The sequence below is a fragment of the Phaenicophaeus curvirostris genome, chromosome 3 (assembly GCF_032191515.1).
Source record: "Phaenicophaeus curvirostris isolate KB17595 chromosome 3, BPBGC_Pcur_1.0, whole genome shotgun sequence".
NCBI classification, from domain to species: Eukaryota; Metazoa; Chordata; class Aves; order Cuculiformes; family Cuculidae; genus Phaenicophaeus; species Phaenicophaeus curvirostris.
Window position 1 is genome coordinate 74,359,761 of NC_091394.1, and position 24,044 is coordinate 74,383,804.

At 40.6% G+C, this 24,044-nt stretch overlaps 1 protein-coding gene across 1 annotated transcript in view; it reads right to left on the reverse strand.

The window, feature by feature from the left end:
• Window positions 1-11,408: 11,408 nt before the first annotated feature.
• RAD54B (RAD54 homolog B) overlaps window positions 11,409-24,044 on the reverse strand; it is a 68,269-nt gene continuing 55,633 nt past the window's right edge. The window contains exons 8-15 of the mRNA XM_069854377.1: window positions 22,720-22,927; window positions 22,040-22,179; window positions 21,175-21,465; window positions 19,662-19,837; window positions 17,171-17,432; window positions 15,810-15,876; window positions 15,286-15,486; window positions 11,409-12,290 (exon numbers count right to left, since the gene is read on the reverse strand). Coding sequence (XP_069710478.1) covers window positions 12,073-12,290; window positions 15,286-15,486; window positions 15,810-15,876; window positions 17,171-17,432; window positions 19,662-19,837; window positions 21,175-21,465; window positions 22,040-22,179; window positions 22,720-22,927 — 1,563 coding nt within the window. The 3' untranslated portion in view covers window positions 11,409-12,072. The remainder of the gene's footprint in view (window positions 12,291-15,285; window positions 15,487-15,809; window positions 15,877-17,170; window positions 17,433-19,661; window positions 19,838-21,174; window positions 21,466-22,039; window positions 22,180-22,719; window positions 22,928-24,044) is intronic.

Genomic DNA, 24,044 nt, shown 5'->3' on the forward strand with positions numbered 1-24,044 from the left:
GGCTTGTAGTGACAGGACTAGGGGCAATGGCTACAAATAGGAGAGCGGCAGATTTCAATTAGACATTAGGAGGAATTTCTTCACTATGAGGGTGGTGAGACACTGGCACAGGTTGCCCAGGGAAGCTGTGGCTGCCCTATCCCTGGAGGTGTTCAAGGCCAGGCTGGATGGGGCCTTGGGCAGCCTGGTCTGATGTGAGGTGTCCCTGCCCATGGCAGGAGGGTTGAAACTAGATGATCTTCAAGGTCCCTTCCAACTCAAGCCATTCTATGATTCTACAGTCAGTCCCATCTCCAGAAGGCTCAGTAGGTTCTCCTGGGTTTGGGTTAAAAACAAAGCAGAGAGTAGCTTTGGCGAATAATGAACAAACTCTACAGGAGATTTCAGGTCACCTGAAGTTATCTGCCCAATGTATTACAGAATGAAATGGAAGTGGCATCCATTTTGATAGACAATTATCAGTGATACTAACAAATGTTTCCCTGCATTTCACCAGACTTTTCCCCACAGCTTGCCTCAGATGATACTTCTTTGGTTTTTAGGAATGCACTTCAGGTGTCACCACACCAGAATCAACCCAGACAGGTTGTTTTGACTGCAATAACAGATATAACTTAGTGGGATGTGTACTATTCACCCTGGGAACCCCTGGAGGTGGAGGAGAAATTGTCATTATCTGCAGAGAGAAAATGAGCAGGACACAGTAGTTTCAGGTATCTTCCTTAGCAGGACACCCCTCTGCATCTTTAACTCAGCTGAGGACCCTTAAGATACAATGGCCCATAGGCGTCAGGGAAGAGCAGCTGGAGAATACAGGCTTTCTTGAACTGGCTTTCAGTCTATTAATTATTTGGAAAAAAAACAAAGGGCCAAACTTGAAGCATTGTTCCTCTCCTACTCAATTGTTACTCAAGGAATTCAGAAGTGTAGCCCAAAAGAAATTTTGTGTGTGGTCTCAAGACTTTATTTCCTAATTGTAGTGCAGTAAGAATTAAATCAGTCCTATGGGACTCTGGCCCTCCCAAACAAAACACCAAGATCCTGGATACTGATAGAATGATGCAAAGTGGCCAAATTTGGTAATGGATAGAGTTGGGACCTTCCGTGGTCTTAACCACCACTGAGAGCACATCTGAAGGTTATAATAGATTGTGATGGAGAAACCTCTTTGAAATATTACCAAGCACTGTAATTTAAAGAAGCCCTCGGGCTGCCTTAAGTTACTTACAAGATCTTTCTGTCTTCTACTAGCCCTGGGAATGAAAAGAATAGAGTGGTTTTATGGTGTGATTTCTGCTTTTCCCTCTTGGCCTGTAAGCAAGCCTTGGAGAAGGATGCCAGCATCAGCCACATCTGCAGAGACACAGGTGCTCTGAAACTCAGTATTTTAGCGCCAAGTTTTCTGTGCCTCAGAAACCATAGCCCCAAGTCAGGTGCACAGGCAATGCCAGGGGAGAACTGAATACCTCAACTGGGGTTCACAGGTATCTACAGCATCAGGAGAAAGGTGCAAGGGCATTCCCAGCTAAGAACCCTCCGGTTTCTTAGGTACCCGTAGGAGCACTAGGACAACACTTAGGAACCCAGATCCCTTTGCTGCCATAACCCATAGTGCCTGCGCTCTGTTCCTTGGGCTGTCACCCACAATCGGGTGCCAGCTGCAGTTCTGATTTACAAGCAGTGGTCTTTTATGTCATTTATAAACCCATGCGGCTTGCTGGAAGGCGTAATCCCATCATAACTCACTGGGGATGGAGCTGGTCACCAGACCAGCATGTGCCTCACCCGTTCGAGTACTGAGAGGTCGTGCCTTACTTCTGCCTGGAAATAGCAGTCACTTAAGATCTCCTTTTCTAGCAAAGCCGCCTTCCTGCTCCCGGGATCTCCCCGTGCATCGGTGTCCCGGAGGCTCCGGCAGCCTCCCCGCATCCCGGGTACCGGCGCTCCCGTGAGCCGCTGCTGCCACCCGCAGGTCTCCCTGCCAGAAATCCTCTCTTGCTGCCTCTGCTGAACGCTGCCTCGAAAACAAATCGTTAAAAGCAAATTCAGGCACTGGCCAGTATGATTCTCTTGGTGCTGGGTCCAGCCCTGTTCAATGTCTTTATCAATGACCTGGATGAAGGCATCGAGTGCACCCTTAGCAAGTTTGCGGACGACACCAAGCTGGGTGGAAGTGTTGATCTGCTGGAGGGTAGGGAGGCTCTGCAAAGGGATCTGAACAGGCTGGAACGCTGGGCTGAGTCCAATGGCATGGGGTTTAACAAGGCCAAATGCCAGGTCCTGCACTTGGGGCACAACAACCCTGTGCAGAGCTACAGACTAGGAGAAGTCTGGCTAGAAAGCTGCCTGGGGGAGAAGGACCTGGGGGTGTTGGTTGACAGCGACTGAACATGAGCCAGCAGTGTGCCCAGGTGGCCAAGAAGGCCAATGGCATCTTGGCTTGTATCAGAAACAGCATGACCAGCAGGTCCAGGGAGGTTATTCTCCCTCTGGACTCAGCACTGGTGAGACCGCTCCTCGAATCCTGTGTTCAGTTCTGGGCCCCTCACCACAAGAAGGATGTTGAGGCTCTGGAGCAAGTCCAGAGAAGAGCAACAAAGCTGGTGAAGGGGCTGGAGAACAGGTCTTACGAGGAGCAGCTGGGGGAACTGGGCCTGTTTAGCCTGGAGAAGAGGAGGCTGAAGGGAGACCTTATTGCTCTCTGTAACTACCTGAAAGGAGGTTTTAAAGTGGTGAATGTTAGCCTCTTCTCCTAAGTGACAGGGGACAGGACAAGAGGGAATGGCCTCAAGCAGCACGAGGGGAGGTTCAGACTGGATATCAGAAAAAAAAAAAATCATAGAAAGATTCATCGGGCACTAGCAGAAGCTGCCAAGGGAAGTGGTTGAGTCACCATCCCTGGAGGTATTTAAGAGACAGGTAGACAAGGTGCTCAGGGACATGGTTTAGTGGCAGATAGGAACGGTTGGACTTGATGATCCGAGAGGTCTTTTCCAACCTGGTGATTCTATGGTGATTCTTTATTGGCATGCTAGCATTGCTTGCCATGGGTGAGTTAAGGTTTTTAATCTAAAACATAAGAGCAGGAGCGTAGGTAGCTCCGACATTGCTGGCAGAGGTGCACGAGGACCCTCAGAGCCATGGTCCCATCACACAACTGAGTTGCAGGTCTCGTTGCGAGGCAGCAGTGTAGACCTGCAGCAGGGAGCAGCACTCCTCCCTCCCTTTCTCTGTGACGTGTCCCAGCTCTCTGCCACCCAAAACCAGCCAGACAGGCAGCTGCATTGACTTGCAGGAACACGAAGCTCAAAAGAAGCCCTAGAAAGGAATGGAAATGCAAGAGGGAAACTGGAAAGCAGAGCTAAAGAAGGAGGTGGCCTGTGGTCACCTTAATTCTCCACTTGCAAACTCCCAGGTAAATCCTTGGCTGGATTTACACACTCAGGTCTTTTCCCTCCCTTTCCCAGCAGTAACAGGGCACCTCCCATAAGAGGACAGGCTGAGAGTGTTGGGCTAGTTCAGCCTGGAGAAGAGAAGGCTCCAAGGAGACCTTATAGTGACCTTCCAGTACATGAAAGGGGCTACAAGAAAGGTGGGGAAGGACTGCTTACGAAGTGATAGGACTAGCGGCAACGGGTATAAACTACTAGGGGCAGATTTATGTTGACATTAGGAAGAATTTCTTCACCATGATAGTGGTGAGGCACTGGCACAGGTTGCCCAGGGAAGCTGTGGCTGCCCCATCCCAGGAGGTGTTCAAGGCCAGGTTGAATGGGCCCTTGGGCAGCCTGATCTAGTGGGATGCGTCCCTGCCCGTGGCAGGGGAGTTGGAACTGGGTGATATTTAAGGTCCCTTCCAACCCAAACTGTTCTATGATTCTGTGATTTGCAGCTACACTCACAGCCATGGCCAAGGCTGGAAGAGAGTGCTGCATCGAGCAAACTTGATTGCTTTTTAACAAGTGTTTTTCTTGCATTTATACTACACTCCACCTACATCAACCGGTAACAGCTGGGGGCCATTGGTCTTGACACAGTAGAGATGAAATAGCAACAGAGGGAAAACTACCTGTGCTGCAAGGCAGGGTGTTGCTCTGAAGGCAGGTGGTGTCCCTATGGATTACTTTTCTTTATGGTATAGCTATGCGAAACAACTTACAGAGAGACTAAACAACCAGAAAAAGAGTAGAGCCATTGATAAAGACAGCTTGAGGAAAACTGGTACTACAATTTCAAGCAGCTGTTTGGTTTAGGCAACCTTCCACTTTCCTCTGCATGCTACTGGATTCTGAGAGCTGCCGGCATAGCTAGTACAAGATTTCACCACCCTTTCCAGGCTGCTGATTTCATAGCAGTGGTAATAGGTTTCCCTCCACAAAGCAGAATCCCTGAATTCTTTCATCACATCCCATTTTAAAATCTCATTATTTCTGAGCAGATTCTGTTGTTCTATATCCACCAGAGATTTTGGATCCCAAGGAGCTTTTTAAGATAGTCAGTGACTGTTAGTCACAGACCTCACTGATCTGTATTTTCTCCATACTCCTAGCACAGTCCAGGAGATCACTTGCATTGGAAGGAGCCTTTGGAGATCATCTATTCCAGCCCTGTACCGAGAGCAGGGGTAACTTCAAAGTTAAATCAGGCAGTTCTGTCCAGTTTTGAAAACTACTAAGGATGGAGCTTCCATAACTTTCTGGGAGGCCTCTTTCAGTGTTTATCTCTTTTGCTGTGGGCTGGTTTTTTCTTTATATCCAATGAGAATTTTTCCTTCTGCAGTTTATAACTGTTTCCTCTCATCCTTTCGTTGTGCACCTCTGACAAGAGTTCATATCTGTCTTCTCTCTAAACCACAGGTCAGATGTCTGACCTCCCCCCTGTACAGCCAAATGCTGCATGCAATTTGGATCATTTATCTTCACACCACTATGATCAGATGAACTGTTATTAACTGCATTTACGAGGTGGAGCATAGAGACTAAAGACAGCAGCTCAAAGTCAAAGAAAGAAGAAGCTGGAGATGTTCACTGATTTGGCATGCCCCACTAAGATAAATGGTACCAGATTTCCATATACATAGAAAGTGCAAATTCTGTTCACATCAGCTGCAACTCAACTTATTCCCAGATCACTGTCCATCCTCTTAGCTGGATGAAGCAAGGAAACAGAAAATGTATTCATGCAACCCTTAATTATGATGCAAATGTGCAAGGCAGTTAAATGTCTGCAAGGCAACGTAAATCCCCAAAGCCTGTAGCTTGCAAAATAGTATCTGTATCCTTTGAGAGGTTGTGCTGCAATAAAGGTTGCAAACATTTTCATCTGGATCATACTTTCAAATTTCCAGTGGTTCATAAATAAATACTAAAAAGAATTCATTGACTCTAATAGCTTATAGACAGTATCTGAGAGGTAATGATTTCTTTACCAGTGACTTCATAGGCATTTGCCAAGAGCAGGAGAATGGTGAGACTTGGGAATCACAAGGTCTGTTACAGGATCTGGAAGAGGGCATCACCCCTTCTGCCACCAAACTTGATGGTTCTTATTTTTTTAGTAGCAGTATCTGGTTCCAACCTTGATGTCTGCACCATACCACCCTCACCCCTCCTGCTTGCTTAACAGGACCTGTCCTTCTTTGGCTTCTCTACCTGACTATAACCCATCTTAGCCTTTGCCTGCGCAGTCTCAGCCCTGCCATCCTACCTGTCCATCTCCTCGCTCCCCTAAATCAGCTCCACTTCCTTATCTCCCTCTGTGCCAATCCTGATATCACCACTTTCCTCATCCCATACCACTTTGGATCTAGTTTTATGGCTCTGACCTGGTTCTTTTTCCTCCTTGAGGCAGATGGGATGTTGGGGGGCTGATTTAGCACACAGGTGGGACAGGTCCTTGTTATCAGCCAGTGCATTTGTGTCCTGCCCAGCAGAGAGCAACTTGAAGCAAGAATTATGGGAAGAATCCCTTGAAACAACTTTGGTCAGATTGCACTTAGTCACTCTGTGGGATGTGGTGTAATCAGGGACTGATCACAGGTAAAAGGTAGGAGGAAATACGGCCTTTTCAAAGGGGTAAAACCTAGCAGTTCTGAATCTTATACAAGCCTGATATCAAAGAAATCAGGAGACCATTTAGCTGCTGAAAAGAAAGAAGTCAGTACCATACATATTTCTACTGCCTTTTTCTTGCAAATATTTATAAACTGGTGCACATTCTAAGAGGAACAGCGAAAAATACGCTAATACAGAAGTCATGCCTTCTCCTCCCATCTCTTCCCACCTCTATTTTAAGTCTTAAGTCAAAATATGAAGGCAAGAAGGCATCTCAGCAGAAGGGTTTCCAGTTCTGGAATAAGGACAAAACAAACTGTTTTCTCCTACCCACAGTCTTAGGAACAGATCGGCCATTTTGCTGAAGCTTTTAACTCAACACAAACATAAATCAGCCTGGCAGCAGAAAAGTGGTGGGGGATAAATTCAGTCCAAGCAGGAAGTTTCAAAGTGACAAACAAATGAGAAAAGTGGTGTACAGCAGGAAGCATACAGCTTTAGTGTTAGGAAGCATTGTCAACCCCTTCTACATTTGTAGTACATATATCAAAAACCCCATTAGCACGAGCGACCCACAAAGGTTCATCCGCTTAACTCACTGATTTGAGCATCCGATCCAGATCTCAAGTCTGCAAGGTTTTGGATAAGCCTTGACCACTGCACAGATCTCTGTTTAGTCAATGAGGCTGCAAAGACGTTTGTGTCCCAACAAGGCACAGGACAAGATAAACACCCCATCAAAGGCAACACCTCCCAGTTGGAGGGAGGAAATTTCAGGCTGCACTTCTACTGTTGAGCAAAATCCATACCTCAAAAGGAACCTTGAAAAGTCAAGGGTCACAATGGAGCTCACTGTTATGTGACACAACTCCCTCTAGAAAACTAAAGCCGAGGCCAAGGCAGTCATAATGAAGATCTTTGGCTAATTGACAGAAAGTACCCAAAAAGCTAGCTTGCAGGGGCACAGGCTTTTGTCAGAATAGCTGATATTTTGCCTATTTGGAAGGAAACAAATTAGAGGAGGAGAATGAAGAGCATATGTTGTCAAGTGGGTGTAAATCAAACTAAGCAAACAAAGGAGCACAGGGAGAACTCAGGCTGACATCAAGGGTGAGAGAGGAGGCTGCAAGCAGCAACAGCTGCAATGCTTTTAGACAGACATCTCCTTCAAATCAGCTTAGATTTCTACACATTAATGAAAAGCCGGGTGTAGAGTAGCAGCAACCAGGGTACTGAACCAAGGAAGATTCTGGCACAATACCCACAAGCTGGTTGCAGTGTTCAGTATTACTTATCTGGGTCCTGACTTGTGGTGCTTGTGCAAACATGTATTGCCTCTCAAGAGCGGAACACTGCGTCATAAGTTACAAGTCCTTTAACTACCTGTGTCCACAAAAGCAATTTTGCTTTTGTACTAAGTAATGGCACAGAAGGCCTTGTTAAAAGCAGATTTCAATTCAGCTTACTCTTCAGTTACTCTATAAAGCCAAAAGTGGTTTTCTTCATTGTTCTTTATAGCCTTTCCAGATCTTCTAGCCACAAACACATCATTTATTTAAGCCACATGTAAACAACCATGATTTACGTCAACTTTTCATTCAATGGAAAGGACATGAAAAGAACTACTTTCCTTCTGCATGTTACTTGCCTGTAAGGGCTGGGTTTCTCTGCAAATTACTGGTGGTAACCTCAGGCTGTTGTCAAAGCTTGTTCTGTATTCGGCATTTTAAGAAATTCCTGACAGTTTATTCCATTACAGAATCATTCACTCACCATTTGGCACCTTTTTTTGCACCAGATAATGAGTCAAAGAACTTCATGATCTCTGAAAAACGCAGACCCTTAACTGGACTTGATGTCAACCTCTTGTCAGAATGCAAGACACATCTACTGCAGTCGCCAGACAAGCTTGAATGACACCCAAAGCTTGTTATATTGTTCCTTGTCTGACAGGAGTTATAATTCAGATTTCTATTATGCAAGTGAATAACGATACAGCGTTACCATCTCAGTCACAAAGAAACCTGAGCCAAGATGGGTAAAAGCTGAATCAACAAAAGCAGTCATATGAAACCAGTTTAAAAAACCCAAAACCTTGCTGCAATATACAGAAATAAATAAAACACCACCCCTTCTGCTTTTTAAAATCATCGTTGGTCTCAGTTGAGAACATGCAGTACACTTATCTCTTTGGCAGCACGCCCTATACCAGAAGTAGCAGAATTTCTCCAAAATCCCCTCCTCCCAGCTAGGAGCTGTAAAGAAACACAATATTGATTGCTGAATCTGAGGGCAGGTTGACAACCCTCCCTGCCCAGTGTGACTCACAGCCCTGCAGTAGCCATTCAAAGGTTGTCAGGGCATTCCCTAGGCGCATGTGTCTTCACCTGTCAGGTCAAGCACTCGTCTCTGGGCCAGATAGTACAAAGCAGCTTAAATAAAAGTGTTGTACATCGGAGTGCCCTGTGACAGGTCTCGGCTCAGACGGAACAATTCCTGACTTGATAACCCTCAACATCTCACACCTATAATGACAGCAGGATGTTTAGCTGACACTCCACTTGCTGCCTCAGACATACCTCAATGCTCCTTACATTTTTGCTGATTCTGTAGCACTAATAAATGTCAAATACTGGTATTGTTTGCTTAGCATTTGTGAGAAAAAAATATGCTGCTTGCATTTGTGCTTACACCTGTGATTTCTGAAGCTCTTGTTTTTCCTGCTGCAATGAAGAAGCCACCATTTGAGACCTGTTGCTAGGCAGACCTGCCTTATTTGTTGGGGTGGTCCATAAGAACCATTACTTGGAGGATGAACATTTACATCTTCCAAAAACCAGAACAGCCAGCCAAGAACATCAATCAATACTTTACGTTTCAAACATTGCACTAGACCACAGCCATGGCTTAACAGCCCTTGCCTCCCCCTTTCTGTAAAGTCTTGTGTCTCAGAGACTTGGGCTGATGGGTGGCCCCAAGCAACATAAACTACACAGTGCTTTACAGCTGGCATCGCTTGGCAGCGAAGCCAGAAGTCACATCTGAGACCATCTACTAGGACTTGATACTTGCCTTTCAGCACCAGCTACCTTCCCCATCCTGTAGGGTTTCATGATTGTTAAGAGAAGAGGCAATATGATCTTGTTGGGACTCAAAATCCTCAATATACCTTTATCAGTCAACGGTCAGATTAGGGCAAATTCACTACAGAGACTTTTCCTAGCAGACATTTCTCAGCTGTGGGTGAAGAAACTCACAAGCCCACATGCTGCATGCTATATAAATACGCTGATTATTATACTGTGATCATGTGAGCAGGACGGGCTAGTCTCATTTTGCAGGCTGTTGTAGACTACTGTGGGAGAATCACAGATGGCACAATAAATTAGAACCCATATTTATGCTTCCTATATTTTCCACAACCTATACTTCCAGCGAGAAACATGATTTTCCAGGACACGTCAAATTTCAGAATCAGATTTTCAGTCTGCATCATCTGTAATATCACATGCAACCCGTTATTCAGTTTGTAGTGTTTTACCCAACCAACCAAGAAGCACGTGCATACTTCCATCACATCCAGAAGTCATGAAGGGTTAATGAGGGATGTACATTTGGCTTGCCAGCTCAATGCTGGAGGAGCCTTCTACTAAGCACCACCACACAAGCTGCCAGTGCAAGAGATCTGGCATAACTTGGTGTAGCAGGACACAGACAGGGAATCCTATTGAAGCTGTAACCGGCATTAGGTATGCTGGTCCAGGCTGCTTTGGGCTTCTCACCCTTGACGCAACATTACTTAGTGCAATGGTCCATCTGCCAGAAATCTCTCCCACCCCATCGATCTGAGCCTGGATCACCTTCACACATGTATGTGTCTTGGGGCTCATCTCCTGTGGCCTCCCGAGAGCTCCATGGTGGTCCGGCACCAGCTTTTATTTTATTTATTTCAAAACTGCCAAAATAAAGCTACCACGGAGGCCAAAGAGTAAAAAGGCTTCTCTGCCAGACCTGTGTTCTGCCAGCACGCAGCTACAGCTGCATTGCACAGGGTGTTGCGTGACGTGACAGGATTGTCTGAGGGCAGGATGCATCGGGTGAGGTGAGAAAGCCTCTGAGATACCCTGAGGGACTGCCTTAGGCAGAGAAGATGAGACATGGCGTGGTGTAGACCCTGCAGCAAACTTCCTTCTCTTAAATGCCTGGGTTCCCTCAATGGCGCTGCCAGGTGATTCACTTCAAACCAGGGTCATCTCGTGTGTTCAGTCAGGACAACCACAGTCCCACAAACAAAACAAAGATGGAACCAAACTGGCATCTACTCGTTCATGCAGATACAAGAAAACACATATGAGATCAGCATCAATAGAGAGCAGAGAATACCAGCGTGCTTCCCACAGACAGGAGCACAATTTACAGAAACTTATAGGCAGCACAGATCTAAGTATGATCAGTCTAAGTTAATTATAGTTACAACAATTATTATACAGATTGTCTAGAATCTCTTTCTTGAGTTACAAAGTTGCAGGCAACCCTTGACCTTGCTAATTAAAATAAGCTGTGGGAGCTGTAAGATATCCAGCAGCCTTTGTCTAACAGTCAACGGGCACTACAGCAGCACAGTACCTGCACAAGCACGACCACCACAGTCCATCATACAGAGAGTGACGAACAGGCTCTTGAACAGCCAGCCTAAAATGTTAAAGAATTAAACTCTATTCGCACAATTCTAATAATTAACAAGAAAGCAATTTGCATGCCCAAAAGATGTTCAGAATCAATGACTTTCTCAATCATGCTCCTACCTTGGTTTTCATTATTTTGTGGTGTCATTCAGCATTTAGAGACAAAGGCAACTCAACACCCCCACACACCCCCCAGAATAAATGTGGATGGTGGAGAAAGCTCAAAATATTGTCAGTTCCCAAACTGCATCAAAATGCAAGGAAAATATTGATGATGGGTTAGGATGGACTGTGAACTCAGTGACAGCCTAGGGAATGGGAGAGCACTAATTTTTACACCACGGTTTCACACGTACCAAATACCAAGAGATTGTACATCGCATGGTATGATGTAGGATTATCACCATGGAGCCTATTCTTGCTCAAGGTCTTTCCAATTCTCAAAATTTGCCGTACTGCTGAAAGTCATTCAATCTTTTGTATTCCCAGGCCTTTCAAAGCACTTCACTTAAAAACTGTGAAGAACTGACTTCAAACATTTGTGCCCTCAAAGAAGAAGGAAAACATAATCATAATAAAAATATAAAGTGAAAATGTGTGCAGTACTCCAGTGTTTGGTAAAAAGTGTCCTTAAATGTAGTTAGCTAGAAAGTAGATGAGCTTGTACTCTGTAAGTCTGAGAAATGAAGTTTGTTTATTCTCTGAAGTAAAGCCAATAGGTGAATTTCAGAGTATTTTGACATTGTATCAACCTGTGGTCTCAGAATTCCAGACCTCAGTGGTTATTGCTCTGAGTTTCATTAAACTGTAAATTCAAAGGAACAAACACCAACTTTGTTATAAGGCTGCAGTTATACAGATACTTTTCACAGATAACTTTTCACTCACAAAACAAAAATGCAACCAGACTCTTGATAACACCATATAAATGTATATAGAGTTGCCTAATCTTATAAAATGTAGCTAAAGAGCTGACAGCTTTACAAGCAATAAATCATTACAATCAAAAGAAAACTTAAAACAAATTAGACCCAGATAGGAATGTGCATAAAAACAATCTTATTAATTATGATGTCAAAGGAACCAAAGACTGGAAAGCAAAGATAGTTCTAAAAATCTGTATTACACTTCTAGTAAGTACTAAGTAATATTTACTAATAGTAGTTATAACAGTAACTTTGTATAAACACCAGGAATCACATTTACCTAGAAACCTTGTCACAAATACACAAAACAAAACTTGGCAAGAAGAGCAAAATGTCACTGCACATCAGTTTTTTCTGACACCTCTGAGGAGCAGAATGCAACTGGTGGAGAAAGATACTTAAGTTTTATTATGAGGCAGAAGTTGGACTCGTTACATTCTGAAAAATGAAAGAAACATTCTCTTTTATCCTTTCAAGGAAAGGATCAGCTAGAGCCTGATGTTGCCCAGAGAAATGTTTCCATTGCATCAACTGTGACATTGAGAGTGGTTTCTTTGAATCAGGCTTCCCATGATTTTGTCCAAGCTGGCAACTTCTAGGCACAGAAGTCTTTTCTGATGAAAGATCTGAAAAAAAAACAATGCAGTAGACTATTCAGGGAAAAGAGGGACAGAAAATTTCAGTCTGAATCAATGTCAGTTGGTGATAACAAATGAGAGAAAATAGAATAGCATATAAATCCCATGTCAGTGAAAAACAAACATATGTATTCACAGCAAGAGGGGAAAGGCTGTTTCTTCCTCATTGATTGAAGTTATCAAAATCACCATATGCTAGCATAAAGACGAGGGGAAGGAAATACCTTTTCTGACAATTTCTACTATCTTCCTAATTCTGTGACATTTGGGCTGCTCCCATTTTTAAGCATATCTGAATCTTGAAATATGTTGCAGCAAAATTCATGCTAGCTTCTGTTCCCTCCCCAAGTCATTCCAAGCAGCTAAGAACAGTCTGAATAGCTATTTCATTGCACACTAGAGATGGATCTTTAGTGCACTCTGTGCATCCAGATTATGGTAAATTGTTCAATTTCACAGTAAGGAAAAGACTATTCCCTGTGAAGCACAAAGAGAGGAATTCACTTTGGACAAAGGATTATATAGTCCCAAACACTACCAGAACACTGCAGAGTATGTCACACATTGCTGGCTTTATTATTCACTTGGTGCATGTGACAAAAGAAGAAATCAGTTTGCTGATTTTAACCAATAACCACTGTTATGTCAAATATTTTCATAGTGGTGTTACTTGCTCCTTAGGAAAGAACAGTGATATGAACAGCACGATGACACAGTATTCCTGAGTTTTTTAAACTTTTGGAGGGCCCACAAAGACTCAGATATGCAAGACTTTCCTTTTGACTGACACAACACACATCTACATTAGGCTTGTAACTGACTTTACTGGCCAGAAGGAAATGTAGAAGAGATGCACTTCTCAAGTCCTTACAGATTCTACATTCCTAACTCCATAAACTAAACAACAGCCATGTAAAACAATAGGTGTATAGCTTTACAGCTGATCCGAAAGCCAGTAGAATAGAGAAGCAATTCATCTGCATGATCCATGCACAGTCAATTGCTTTAAGACTCCAGTGCTTTCTGAAAGATGGCCCCAGTATGAATGGACAACAGGAGCTTGGTCAAGAATATCCAGTCTTATTGGTAAATCTAATGAAGATTGTTATGAAAAGCTCACATATTGTGAAGCCTGTATTATATTGTTTGGCTCCTCTTCAGTTCATATTTTGAATAATACTTACTAGAAACAGAGGAGATCAATCAGTGAAAGTTCTTGGCCTTTTCTGTGTGCCAGCAACTATCCCCCGTAGCCTGGAATCTGGTTCCTCAATGAAATACTTTTGACAGATTTTTATTCTTAGGAAAGAAAAAGAGACCAGCTGGTGGTAGCTGCGTTCTGGGGTGATCAACAACAATTTGACCAGGGAACTGATGAGCCAATATGTCCTCAGCTCTTTAGGAAATCAAACCTTCCTCTCACTCTACCATTTCCATCACTTAAACTTAAGAATGACCTTCAGGTTTTTCGCTGATTTACTGCCAAACAGGTTCTGTTCACTGAGACCAAGATATAATTACCCCTGAAGAAATCCTGGTTACATTCAGTGTTGTGAGATGCAAGAAACCAATACTGCAGTTTGAATTGATGGAACCAATTTGTTCCAAGATTGCAAAATGCTAAATAAAATTATATGCACCAGTGTTCATCACACTAATATAAAGTTTCTCTGGATTTCTGCAGTCTAGATCTACCCACCTCACTGCACACCAGTGAGAAAATCTGGCTAACATTTAACACACAAGGTGTCTTTTCCACGCAGATCCTGTGATAGTACCTAAGTGGAGGCTGGTATATTTTAGAACATCATGAACACATGCAAAACCAGAAGGTTTAACTTTTCAGTCACTAAAGAAAGACACAAAGACAATGAAATCAATATGTGGAGCAAAAATAAGGGAGAAAGGCACATTCTTATGGCTACACAGCACTGTGCTTTTAGTAACCAAGCCCTCCCCCTTTTGGGCAGAATGAGATGAGAAAGGAACACAACTATAGACTCCAGTCTACGACCTGGAGACATGCAAACTATCAAGCAAAATAGTCTCATTGGGTCTGTATTACATCATTGCTTGTTCATGTCTATCAAATACATGCCCTCTTGTAGCCATTTCTTTGGGTTTTTTATTGTGGCACCTGTATGTGGTTAGAAGATATCAGTATTGGAAACTCATTATCACATCTGTGAATACTTTATATAGATATTTCATGCCCAAAGGAAAGAAACATACCAGGGCAACAGACACATTCTCCTTTAAGAAACTAGATGAGCTATGAAAATTAAAATGGATTGGACACAACCATAACTTACTTTTTTTTTTCTGTAATCCTGCTCCTAACTTAAACCTATCCACCTGTATGCAGCGAGGTATTAAAACAATTTTGATACGTCAAAAGAACAAGAGAGATAGATTCCTGTGGAAAGGGTAGATGTGAATATTTACAATTTAAGTTCACAACTGCCAGGGGATTTTCCAGCATTTCTCAGAAAACCTATTTTAATCATCCTGCATCAGCTATAGCTATTAACTGTGAAATGAAGAGTTATATTTAGAGGTCTGTCTTATCATTATTGAGATTTTCATTTGGGACTGGCTAGTATACCCAACCTCAAGAAAGCTTTTGAATTAAACCTTACCAGCCACTCATTACCATCCTTGAATATTTAGAAACAAAACACCACATAATATCATTTGGTTGTAACAAATCACTAGTTGCACTGGCCAATGCTGATTGAAGGAATTAGGAATCATGATACATGAATTGGTTGTTACTGCAAAGAATAAGTCTTTCCTCCTCTTCATCTTGTGAAAGGCTCCAATGGATTAGAAAAATCAGCCAGCATCTGGAAGACCCCATAATGAACCTTATTACTTCAATGCTATTTTACTGAGCATCAGAATTTTCTCCAGTGACAGACTGTATATTCAGAACGGATGTATTTCCTCAGCCACAACTGAAGATAATGAAAAAGAAACTCACTTTGATGGTCTTTCTTTCCCATACAGTCACACTCTAGCAAGTCATGGGTAATGCAGCTGGAATCTTCATGAAGCGTAAAGAGATTTCTAAGCTCTTCAATGGAAAAATGGATGTGTTCAGATGTCTTGGAAAGGTCTACAACTGCCCCAGAAAGGTCTTGTTTGCTGATCTGTCTTTGATAAATCTTTTCTTCTATTGAACCTGTACTGAAAATAAACAAACAAAAATCAAAACACAAAACAAAAAAATGATACACTGGGATAATTTTTTACTAGTACCTGTCAAGAAGAAAAGTTAAATCCATTTCTTGATAACAATTTTCATAGGAAATGCTAAACCACTACTTTCAGTTATTCAAGCAAAAGCAAAGGCAAATGAATCAATGTAATGTCTCTATTTTAACTGAATTCAGAACAAATAATACATATTTTTAAAGAAGGAATGAATTCCAACAACGCCCCCTCCTTTTCTTTTATAGACAAAATTCTGTCTCACTCTAGGCAAGTTTGAGCACCATCCCTGACCTGTGGTTAGCAATCTGTAGATATGTACAGTGTGTTTCTGGCCATCTCTCCATACTCGAGCCATTGCCTGAAGAAAACAAGAAGATGAGGAGCATTAACAGCCTACAATACAATGGTATTTCAACTAAAACTTACAGACTCCACTAATCAAATTACCAGTTCAACTAGCTCCTTCAAAAAGATATTGTCCAAAGAAAGCATTCTTCAATAACTGCCTTTAGCTGTTTTTATAAAAATCTTCTATTATTAACTGCAAATAATTTTGAAAATATAATTTACTTTCTGCCATTTATGCTCCCCATTCTTTCTGTGTGCTATAGCAGGAAAGCATGAGTTTCACCTCTTTCTTGCCAGAAATCCCCTCTTCATATTTGTTTTCTAAACATTAGCAACTGTTTAGCGCTTCAGGAATAGTCATCACTCTCCCATATCTCCAAAACTGTTTTTTGCAACAATACATCTTTAAAAACTACTTTTCCATTCCTTTTGAAATCGTAATATCAGTGTTTCACACCCTTTAATTCTTAAACAAACAAAATGTAACTGAATATTGCCATATGATTTTTCTTTTCAAAAACATAAGGGTTATACCTACATACTGGGTACAAGTCCCCACAAAATGGCTTTTGGTCTTTGGCAACCTGTAGCAATTGTGACTGATTTAGCAGGCTGTGTTTCAAACAACAAAGCAAGTGACCACATGAAGATTGACACTTAGAACAGGGGCAGGGCCAAGAATCAGAGCTTATTTCAGGTATTAAGCACACAGCATTCCTGTGTTTATAAAAAGATTCTTTAAAATTGTTATTGTTAAGAACTATTTTAACTGAACGCCCTTACGTCAACTAAATGAACCCCTGAGACCAGTGCAATTACAAGAATAACACAGGACTGGCTTTGTTTTCTTTATTTTGGCATCATTACCACATGATTTCCTCATTCTCTTAATTCAGATCAGAACCTTCCCCTTTTTCCCAGGTATAGCAAATATTGCTGTCAATTTGCTATGTGTTTGCTATGCATTCTAACCACGTTTCTTTTTCCTTTTAGAAACAAAGCAACTTTCCAGTTAAAAAGAGGTCAGGAGAAAAAGGGGATCCATGACTCACTCTTCAAAATCAGAATTTAACCTTTTCATTTTTTACTGCAAAGGGGCTTCTAATGAACCCAATATATATAACATGACAGGGAAATATTTCTTGTTTTCTTCTCAAAAAGAGTTTTCCTCCAGTATTGTAGTTGTCCAGATGCAATGTGATAACTGGGTAGCAATAAGACAAGTAAAGCCAGGCACTGCAAAATCAATCAAGAAATCATTTGATGCCCCTCCCAACCCTCATGTACACTGTTTGTTATCAGACCTGAATATCTGTAGCTGGATTCCAGTCAATATCATACAGGATCAAATGAGATGCTCCAACCAGATTCAGTCCTACTCCGCCAGCCTTTGAACTCAGCAAAAAGATAGAAGCTGGACTGAATTTACTGTTAAAAGTATCAACAATCTGTTGTCTCTGGGAGACAGGAGTATGTCCATCAAGTCTGGTATAAGAGTATCCATAATGTTTGCACGTCTCTTGTAATATGTTTAATGTCTGAGTGTAATTGGATACCAGTACAACTCTGTGAAACAGTAAAACAAAGTTACCTTATTGTCTTCGACCTTAGTAAAGTTAAAGTCCATTAACATAACAAATCACCCAAGACTTCTAAGAAAATAAAATCACAAGTCGAGCAAAAATTACACATAAACCTGAGACTCTCCTACTTCCAGAGAAATAAAACATTTCCTATTAATTTGAAACTTATACTAGATCTGGTTGAATTACATCTACTGTCAAGAAGTCAAATGTTAAATACTGAATATTCTCCTTTGCAACACAATTTGGCTTAATGCATAGATTGCAGGGATCCAGAATCAGCTAGAGACAAGGATTTGTTTAAAATAAGTATCTATTTATACGAAATTGCTGTTAAGGCAGCATTTGCAGAGGGTGTTGTAGCTAATAAATAATGTATCTATGACTCTACTAACTGGAATAGCCACTGTGAACTTCTGCAGAAAACCTCAGAAAAGTCTAATAAACAGAATCATTAAAGTCAAATGGGAAAGCAGTGACACTTTCCAACATTTTATGAATTAAAAGAACTGGGATGAAGGATAGCGAAAAATATCACAAACAATATAGTCTGGATTTTTGTTGTTATTTTTTTAAAGTAAAATCAGTCTCCTGATCCTTTACGCTAATGACCCATAGTATGTTAGTGGATTTTTCTCTCAAATTTTAATTAGGTAAGTTTCAGAGTTCTGAAAATCTAGATTTTTCTATCCTCCCAGATATTGAGGATGATTCTACTGAGGGGACAAAGAAATTCTGTCAAATTTAAGCCGTAAATAAAATAATAAGCGCAGTTAGGGCATTTTCTGCTAGATCTTATTTGGAGGTCTATTATAATCTAAGCTAAATCCACGAAATCCCACAAAAAGTGCTCCATTTTTTTAAATAATTGTTGATTAAAAATGAGTACCAAAGAACTGCACAAATAATTACAGAAAAGTCTTGTAAATTAACATTTTTTAATTGTTTTGATTTTTTTTATTATTACAATTTACTCTAAAATCGAATTCCATCCAAGACTTGTTTGTAAAAACCTTTACTGGCCTGATTTTTTTTGTCAATCAACCCCAATTTCACACCTTTGTTTTTACTCAAAAATAGAATATAAGCTTTAGAGGACAATTGGAATTGAGCCTGTATGTAGCAGAAAGTATTTAGTAATAACGTGAGCAGAGAAACAAGAGAAAAAGAAACATGAACAGCACTGCATTTAAGTAACAAAACTTTTAAAGATGCAAAATAGTGCCTCAACAGTAGCTATTATTCAGTAGCTCCTACAGCACTGATAGAAAGAGGGGTGGTTTTTTCCTGCTATCCCTGTTTCTTTCAGTCTATAAGAAATAAAGCCAGTACATTTAGATATTTAGATGTTACTGGTTTCAGTGGTTCTTAGACATAAAAATACCAATGATAGGCTCAGCTTTCTTATTTGTTAAGAGTATCCAGAATAAACACATTCTTTTACATCAGTGCCAAGAGATGTGCTGTTACTTCCCGCTACTGAATTACAGCATATCTTATTTAGGCACCAATTTAAATAACAGTTAAAAGCTAAATACTTCTGGAATAATTGGGCTTTAAGGCATGAGTACATAAAAGAGTTATGATGACATACAAGGTCATGTGAGATTTGAATGAATCAACAGTTCCCCAGTAACTAACCACGTGCATCCTATTACTCTATGATAAACAGAGGGTTTCCTACATGTCAGTGGCATTCACCACAAGGGAAATAAGCAGTTGCTGCGCAAGTTTCTCTACTGATTGTCTACTGGAGTCTGGTTGCCCTGAGCAGAAAAGGCAGAAAGCACTAAGCGGTTAAACATGATTAAAGAGGAAAGAAATTATAATCTAGTAATTAAAAACATTTCAGTGCAATTTAAAATACTTAATACATGAATACATCTCCTCAAGGAGGTACAAAGCATTGGAAAGTCTTTGCAAGTAAATAGGTCATAGTACAGAGGCTGCAGCAACCTTAGTTGCTGCAACTCAGTATGAAAAATACAAGCATTTTTATATGAAGAAATATGAAGAGCAACTTTGAAATTTATGTCAGCTGCAAATCCTAGTTTAGTAATTTAACAAGGAAGAGCCTGGAGTACAATGTGTAAAGATGCTTGGTAACTCTACAAACAGTTGCAATGCCTTCATTTTGAATATTATCTCCCCATGCATTTGAAAAGCAAAACAAAATCCCATTATCTCTTTTTTATCTTTATTTCACACTTGCCTTTCAGAAGAGCTGAGCTCATGGATTGCTGCTAACAACTCCACCAGCACCTGCAACTTTCCCGAATCCCTTTCCGAGAAAGTATCGGAAGCATAGTCTTGTGGAAAGACATCTATTAGACCTTCGTAGAGATTGGACTCGTCATGTTCACCAGACACAGGATCACAGCTTTTTTCCTATTGAAAATACAAGGATTCAATATGTTTGGGGGGGAGGTTAAGTTTGCTATATATTTTTTTTTTTTTTACAAAGACAAAAGGAGGCATCAAACTCTGCCACAAAGCAGTGTATCATGTGAGCAACAGGACCTCCCACTGCTGGACTGAAAGCACAGTTTTAAAATACTGACAACTTTTATTTGGGTTCAGAACCTCTAATCTATGATGGCATTTGCACCTGAATAGAAAGTTGAAATATTCACAACAAAGATGTGGTTTATTTCTACTTTTCTACTTAACCAACCACACAGATGCACATCCACAGCCAAGCTGTATCTAAAACTTGGGGGAAAAAAAAAACCAAGTCTGTTCTTTCTAAATACCATAATATATTATAATGGAATTTCCCAGTCATTGACTTTTCTTAGGAATTTGGTGTCATTAAGATATGGTTGTGTAACTGGCTATGAAGAAAAGTTAGTACATAAAAACAATAAAATAGAAGAAACACAGGTAATATTTTGCTGTAATTTGAAAATCAATGTTTCACAAGGAGGAAAAAACCAAAGTACCCAAATGCCAAAACCACAACAATAATAAATGACTTGCACATACAGTCGTTTCCTTCCCAATAGCTTCTAAATGGTTACGCTTTCACATATGAAAAACATTCTAAAGCTTATTCTACGAAGTAAAGCCAATGAACTTGGCAGTGTTGAAAGTTGCAGGGTGGTCTGTGCTGTGGGCATGCCCTCAAGTCATGGAGACTCTTAAGTCATGAAGTTTTTCGAGAAAGATTTACACTTCCACTCACCTACTTGGAGTCTGACTAGTGCCCACAGAAGTTAGTATTACTACCTATCACATTATTTATCTAAGGAATGAGAACATTTCTAGAGGAATAGCAAGATGTGCAGTGTGACAGGATCCCAGGAGAAGTGGAAATGGAGACATCTAGTACCACTGACATCTTGAGCCTGTAGCCCCCAGTCTCACTGAGCTTGAGAGTGAAACTGGCATGCGGACAGGGAGGTCTCACAGGAAACAGCACACAGAGTACACAGAATAATCTCTAGGCAACAAATATTCAGAGACAGGATCAAGAGGGAAAACACATGAAGAATAAGAAAATATCATAAAGCAATAGGAAATCAGAGAGATATCTTCCCGGAGTATATTCAGATTTCCTAACATTTATGTTTTTGAAATCAGATCGCCTAAAGCAAGTTGTATGTGAGAAAAGAGTATGGAAATGACCTTAAGTAACATGCAGTTTGACCACAACATAGTTTTAGCGACCTTTGCCTGCTGAAATGACTGACTGCAAGCACTCCCTCCCCCCCTCAAATAGATACCTTTATAGCTTTAAACAGAAGACATGGATGATTGCAGAGTTTTTTCAAAGCTCCTATACATATTAGGTGAGGGCTGTTTTCTAGCCTGCCTTGTAGACAGGACCTAATAACTCGAGAACTAAGCAGTTTTCGATACAATTCAAGTTGCAGCGCTGTTGGTCGGCAGAATATTATGCTTTCCTTTTTGGGAGGCAGAAATTTGTTTATAACCTCCTGTGTTCTCCTAAGAATAAAGAGTCTAGTGAGGCGTGTGAGTTCTGCTGCTCTTTTTTCTCCTAATTCCTTTTCCTCCTAAAAGAATAAAGCACAAGATTTAATGATAGTCTTGCATTTCACCACAATGATTTTCTGTATGATTTTAATTAGATAGTTAAAGAACATTTTAAATGCAGGATACCACTTTCTGATATGTGACTGTAATGTTCAAATTTTCTACCACTATTTTAGATTAATTCTACGTCTGCTTTCTAAAGTCTTAAACGAAGGGAGATAAAGTCCCAGAAGATACCCAAGGTTAAAATTATATTAAAGAATTTCCCGATTCATGCAATAAAATCATGCAGATCTTGCAGTACTGTGGAGAAACTATGAATTAAGTATTACCATATGGTAACGCACACGGTATTTTTGGGAATGCAAGGTGCCGGAAGAGCAATTTTTGCCTGATAATTAATAGGCAGCCGAAATGCCATGATCTCAACATGCTCCCTCTGGAGAACAACTGATTTTATTTTAAATAGGAAGGTGAAAAGCATTTGCTACTATTAGTCTTGAGCTTTATTTTATTCCATAGAAAGCAAATTCCACAGCCCTGCTCATGAATTTTTTTTCTATTACTGCATTATTATTTTTTTTAATAACTTACCTTTGTTGCTGAAGGTTCTCTAGACCTGACAATTGGTTCCTCATATATCTTTCTATATGTGGATAAAGAACCAAGTATTCCCGGATTCACAAATTCTATTAATGCATAAAATTCTTGCAAGTCATTTTGGATTGGAGTACCTGGAAAGCCAAAAAAATTATTCTGTATTTGGCAACTTTTTCTTGAAAATGATAGAAGTAGAGCAGTTGAATGCAGGGTTTAATGTTGAGAATGCATGCTGAAAACAGACGGTTTGTTTCAATGCAATTTACTCGGAGTACTGGATTAATCTAGAACTTTATCATGACTACTAAACTACTGTCCCCTAACTAAACGTACTGCACATCTAGTAGCTTTGACAAAGGAATTAAAAAAGTCAAATTCCAAATCAATTTTGTTAAATAACTACAAAGGAAAATAACGAGTGTATGTAAACAGAGTCCTGATTCCCTTATAGAAGCTCCCAGGCTCCTTGCCCACCCCTAAAGTCAGACAAATTTTGTTTTTATTAAAAAAAAAAGTGGAAATAGTCTGTTTTTACAAGACCCGAAATTTGTACATTTAGTGCTCTTCTCCAAAATTTATACAGTGCTCCTGCCATACTTACAATACCTTTTTTCTTTACCCCAACATAATACTATCAGCCTAGCTAAACAGTAGAAGTAGCTATAGATACTAACCAGTAAGGATAATTCTCCTCTCACAGGACAGACTAGTGAGGGCAGTAGTTGTCTTAATAGAGCTATTTTTCAGACGATGTCCTTCATCACAGATTAGGAGGTTAAATTCTATAGGCTGAATTTGATCCAAAGATCGCAGCAGCATCTCGTAACTGATTATCAAAACTGAATAAAGTGGAGAACTGATGAATTCTTCTACTTTATGGTCCTGCAGGTATAAAGGAAAATATACCACATAACTACTTCTTTTGAAATCACTCATCATACTCCTTAGATAGCCAGTACCAAAAATTTTTTCTAATGTGACACAAGATATTTGCTCTCTCCTTCATGGGTCTGAATTATTGATATTTTCCTAATTTGCAAAGGAAACATGGCATTGGATACAGCAATTTAGAGTTTTACCACCTCATTAAAAGAAAATCTATTATTCTTTTACATCTTCAAATCATCTGAGACTCATTTCCTTGAAGGTGAACAGCACAGGGGCCCTGTAACACCTTCCTTGTCCCAGCATTTAGGTAAGCTTCAAAAGAAAAATTAAAGCCAAGATAACGAAAACGTATAAGCAGCTGCCTGAACATTCACTTTGGGATCTCAAGCTGCAGGGTGCAGTAATGTGATCCAGTGGGAAGTTACTGCATTCCACCAACCTAAAATTCCTCTTATAGTTTTGAACTGAACGTGCTATTCACTTTGCTACAAGCCCTTAACATTGATGAATTGGCAAACAGGTAAGAGCAGCCTGGGACTCAGAAAACAAACCCAAAATCTGTCCCCTGAAAACGTATCTGTCTATTGGTTAATAAATGCAATTTATTTCTAAACCCTGTATCAATAGCTAGAAAATGGCTGTGACCCCTCTGCCCTTACATACCCCCAAACCGTTTTCCTTCAATAGACATCAAGACTCTTTGAAGGTAATAGGCAAACTAAATAAAAAGGCACTGTAATATGACAGGGAGCTTCTTCCAAAAAATGCTCCTAGAAGTAGTAACATTTCTGTGCAGACTTGGGAATTAGGATTACTCACCTGCCTTGGAATTGCGCATATGAATGGAAAGATCTATTGTAGACATGTCCCTTACCTTTCCACATAGGTCCAGACATTAATCTCCTGCATGTTCCTTCCTATTTCCCAACTGTGTTCCCTAACTAAGCTGGCTATGAGCCCAGCTGACAAGCTGAGGGACCTCTTTAACTGTGAAAGCAAATCAAGCCTGAGCTTCAGAAGGTATATATATTTCCAAACAAGATCAGTCACCAAACAAAGACAACTAAGTCTAGGGCCAGATGGTGTAATACACCATAAAAGCAACACCACT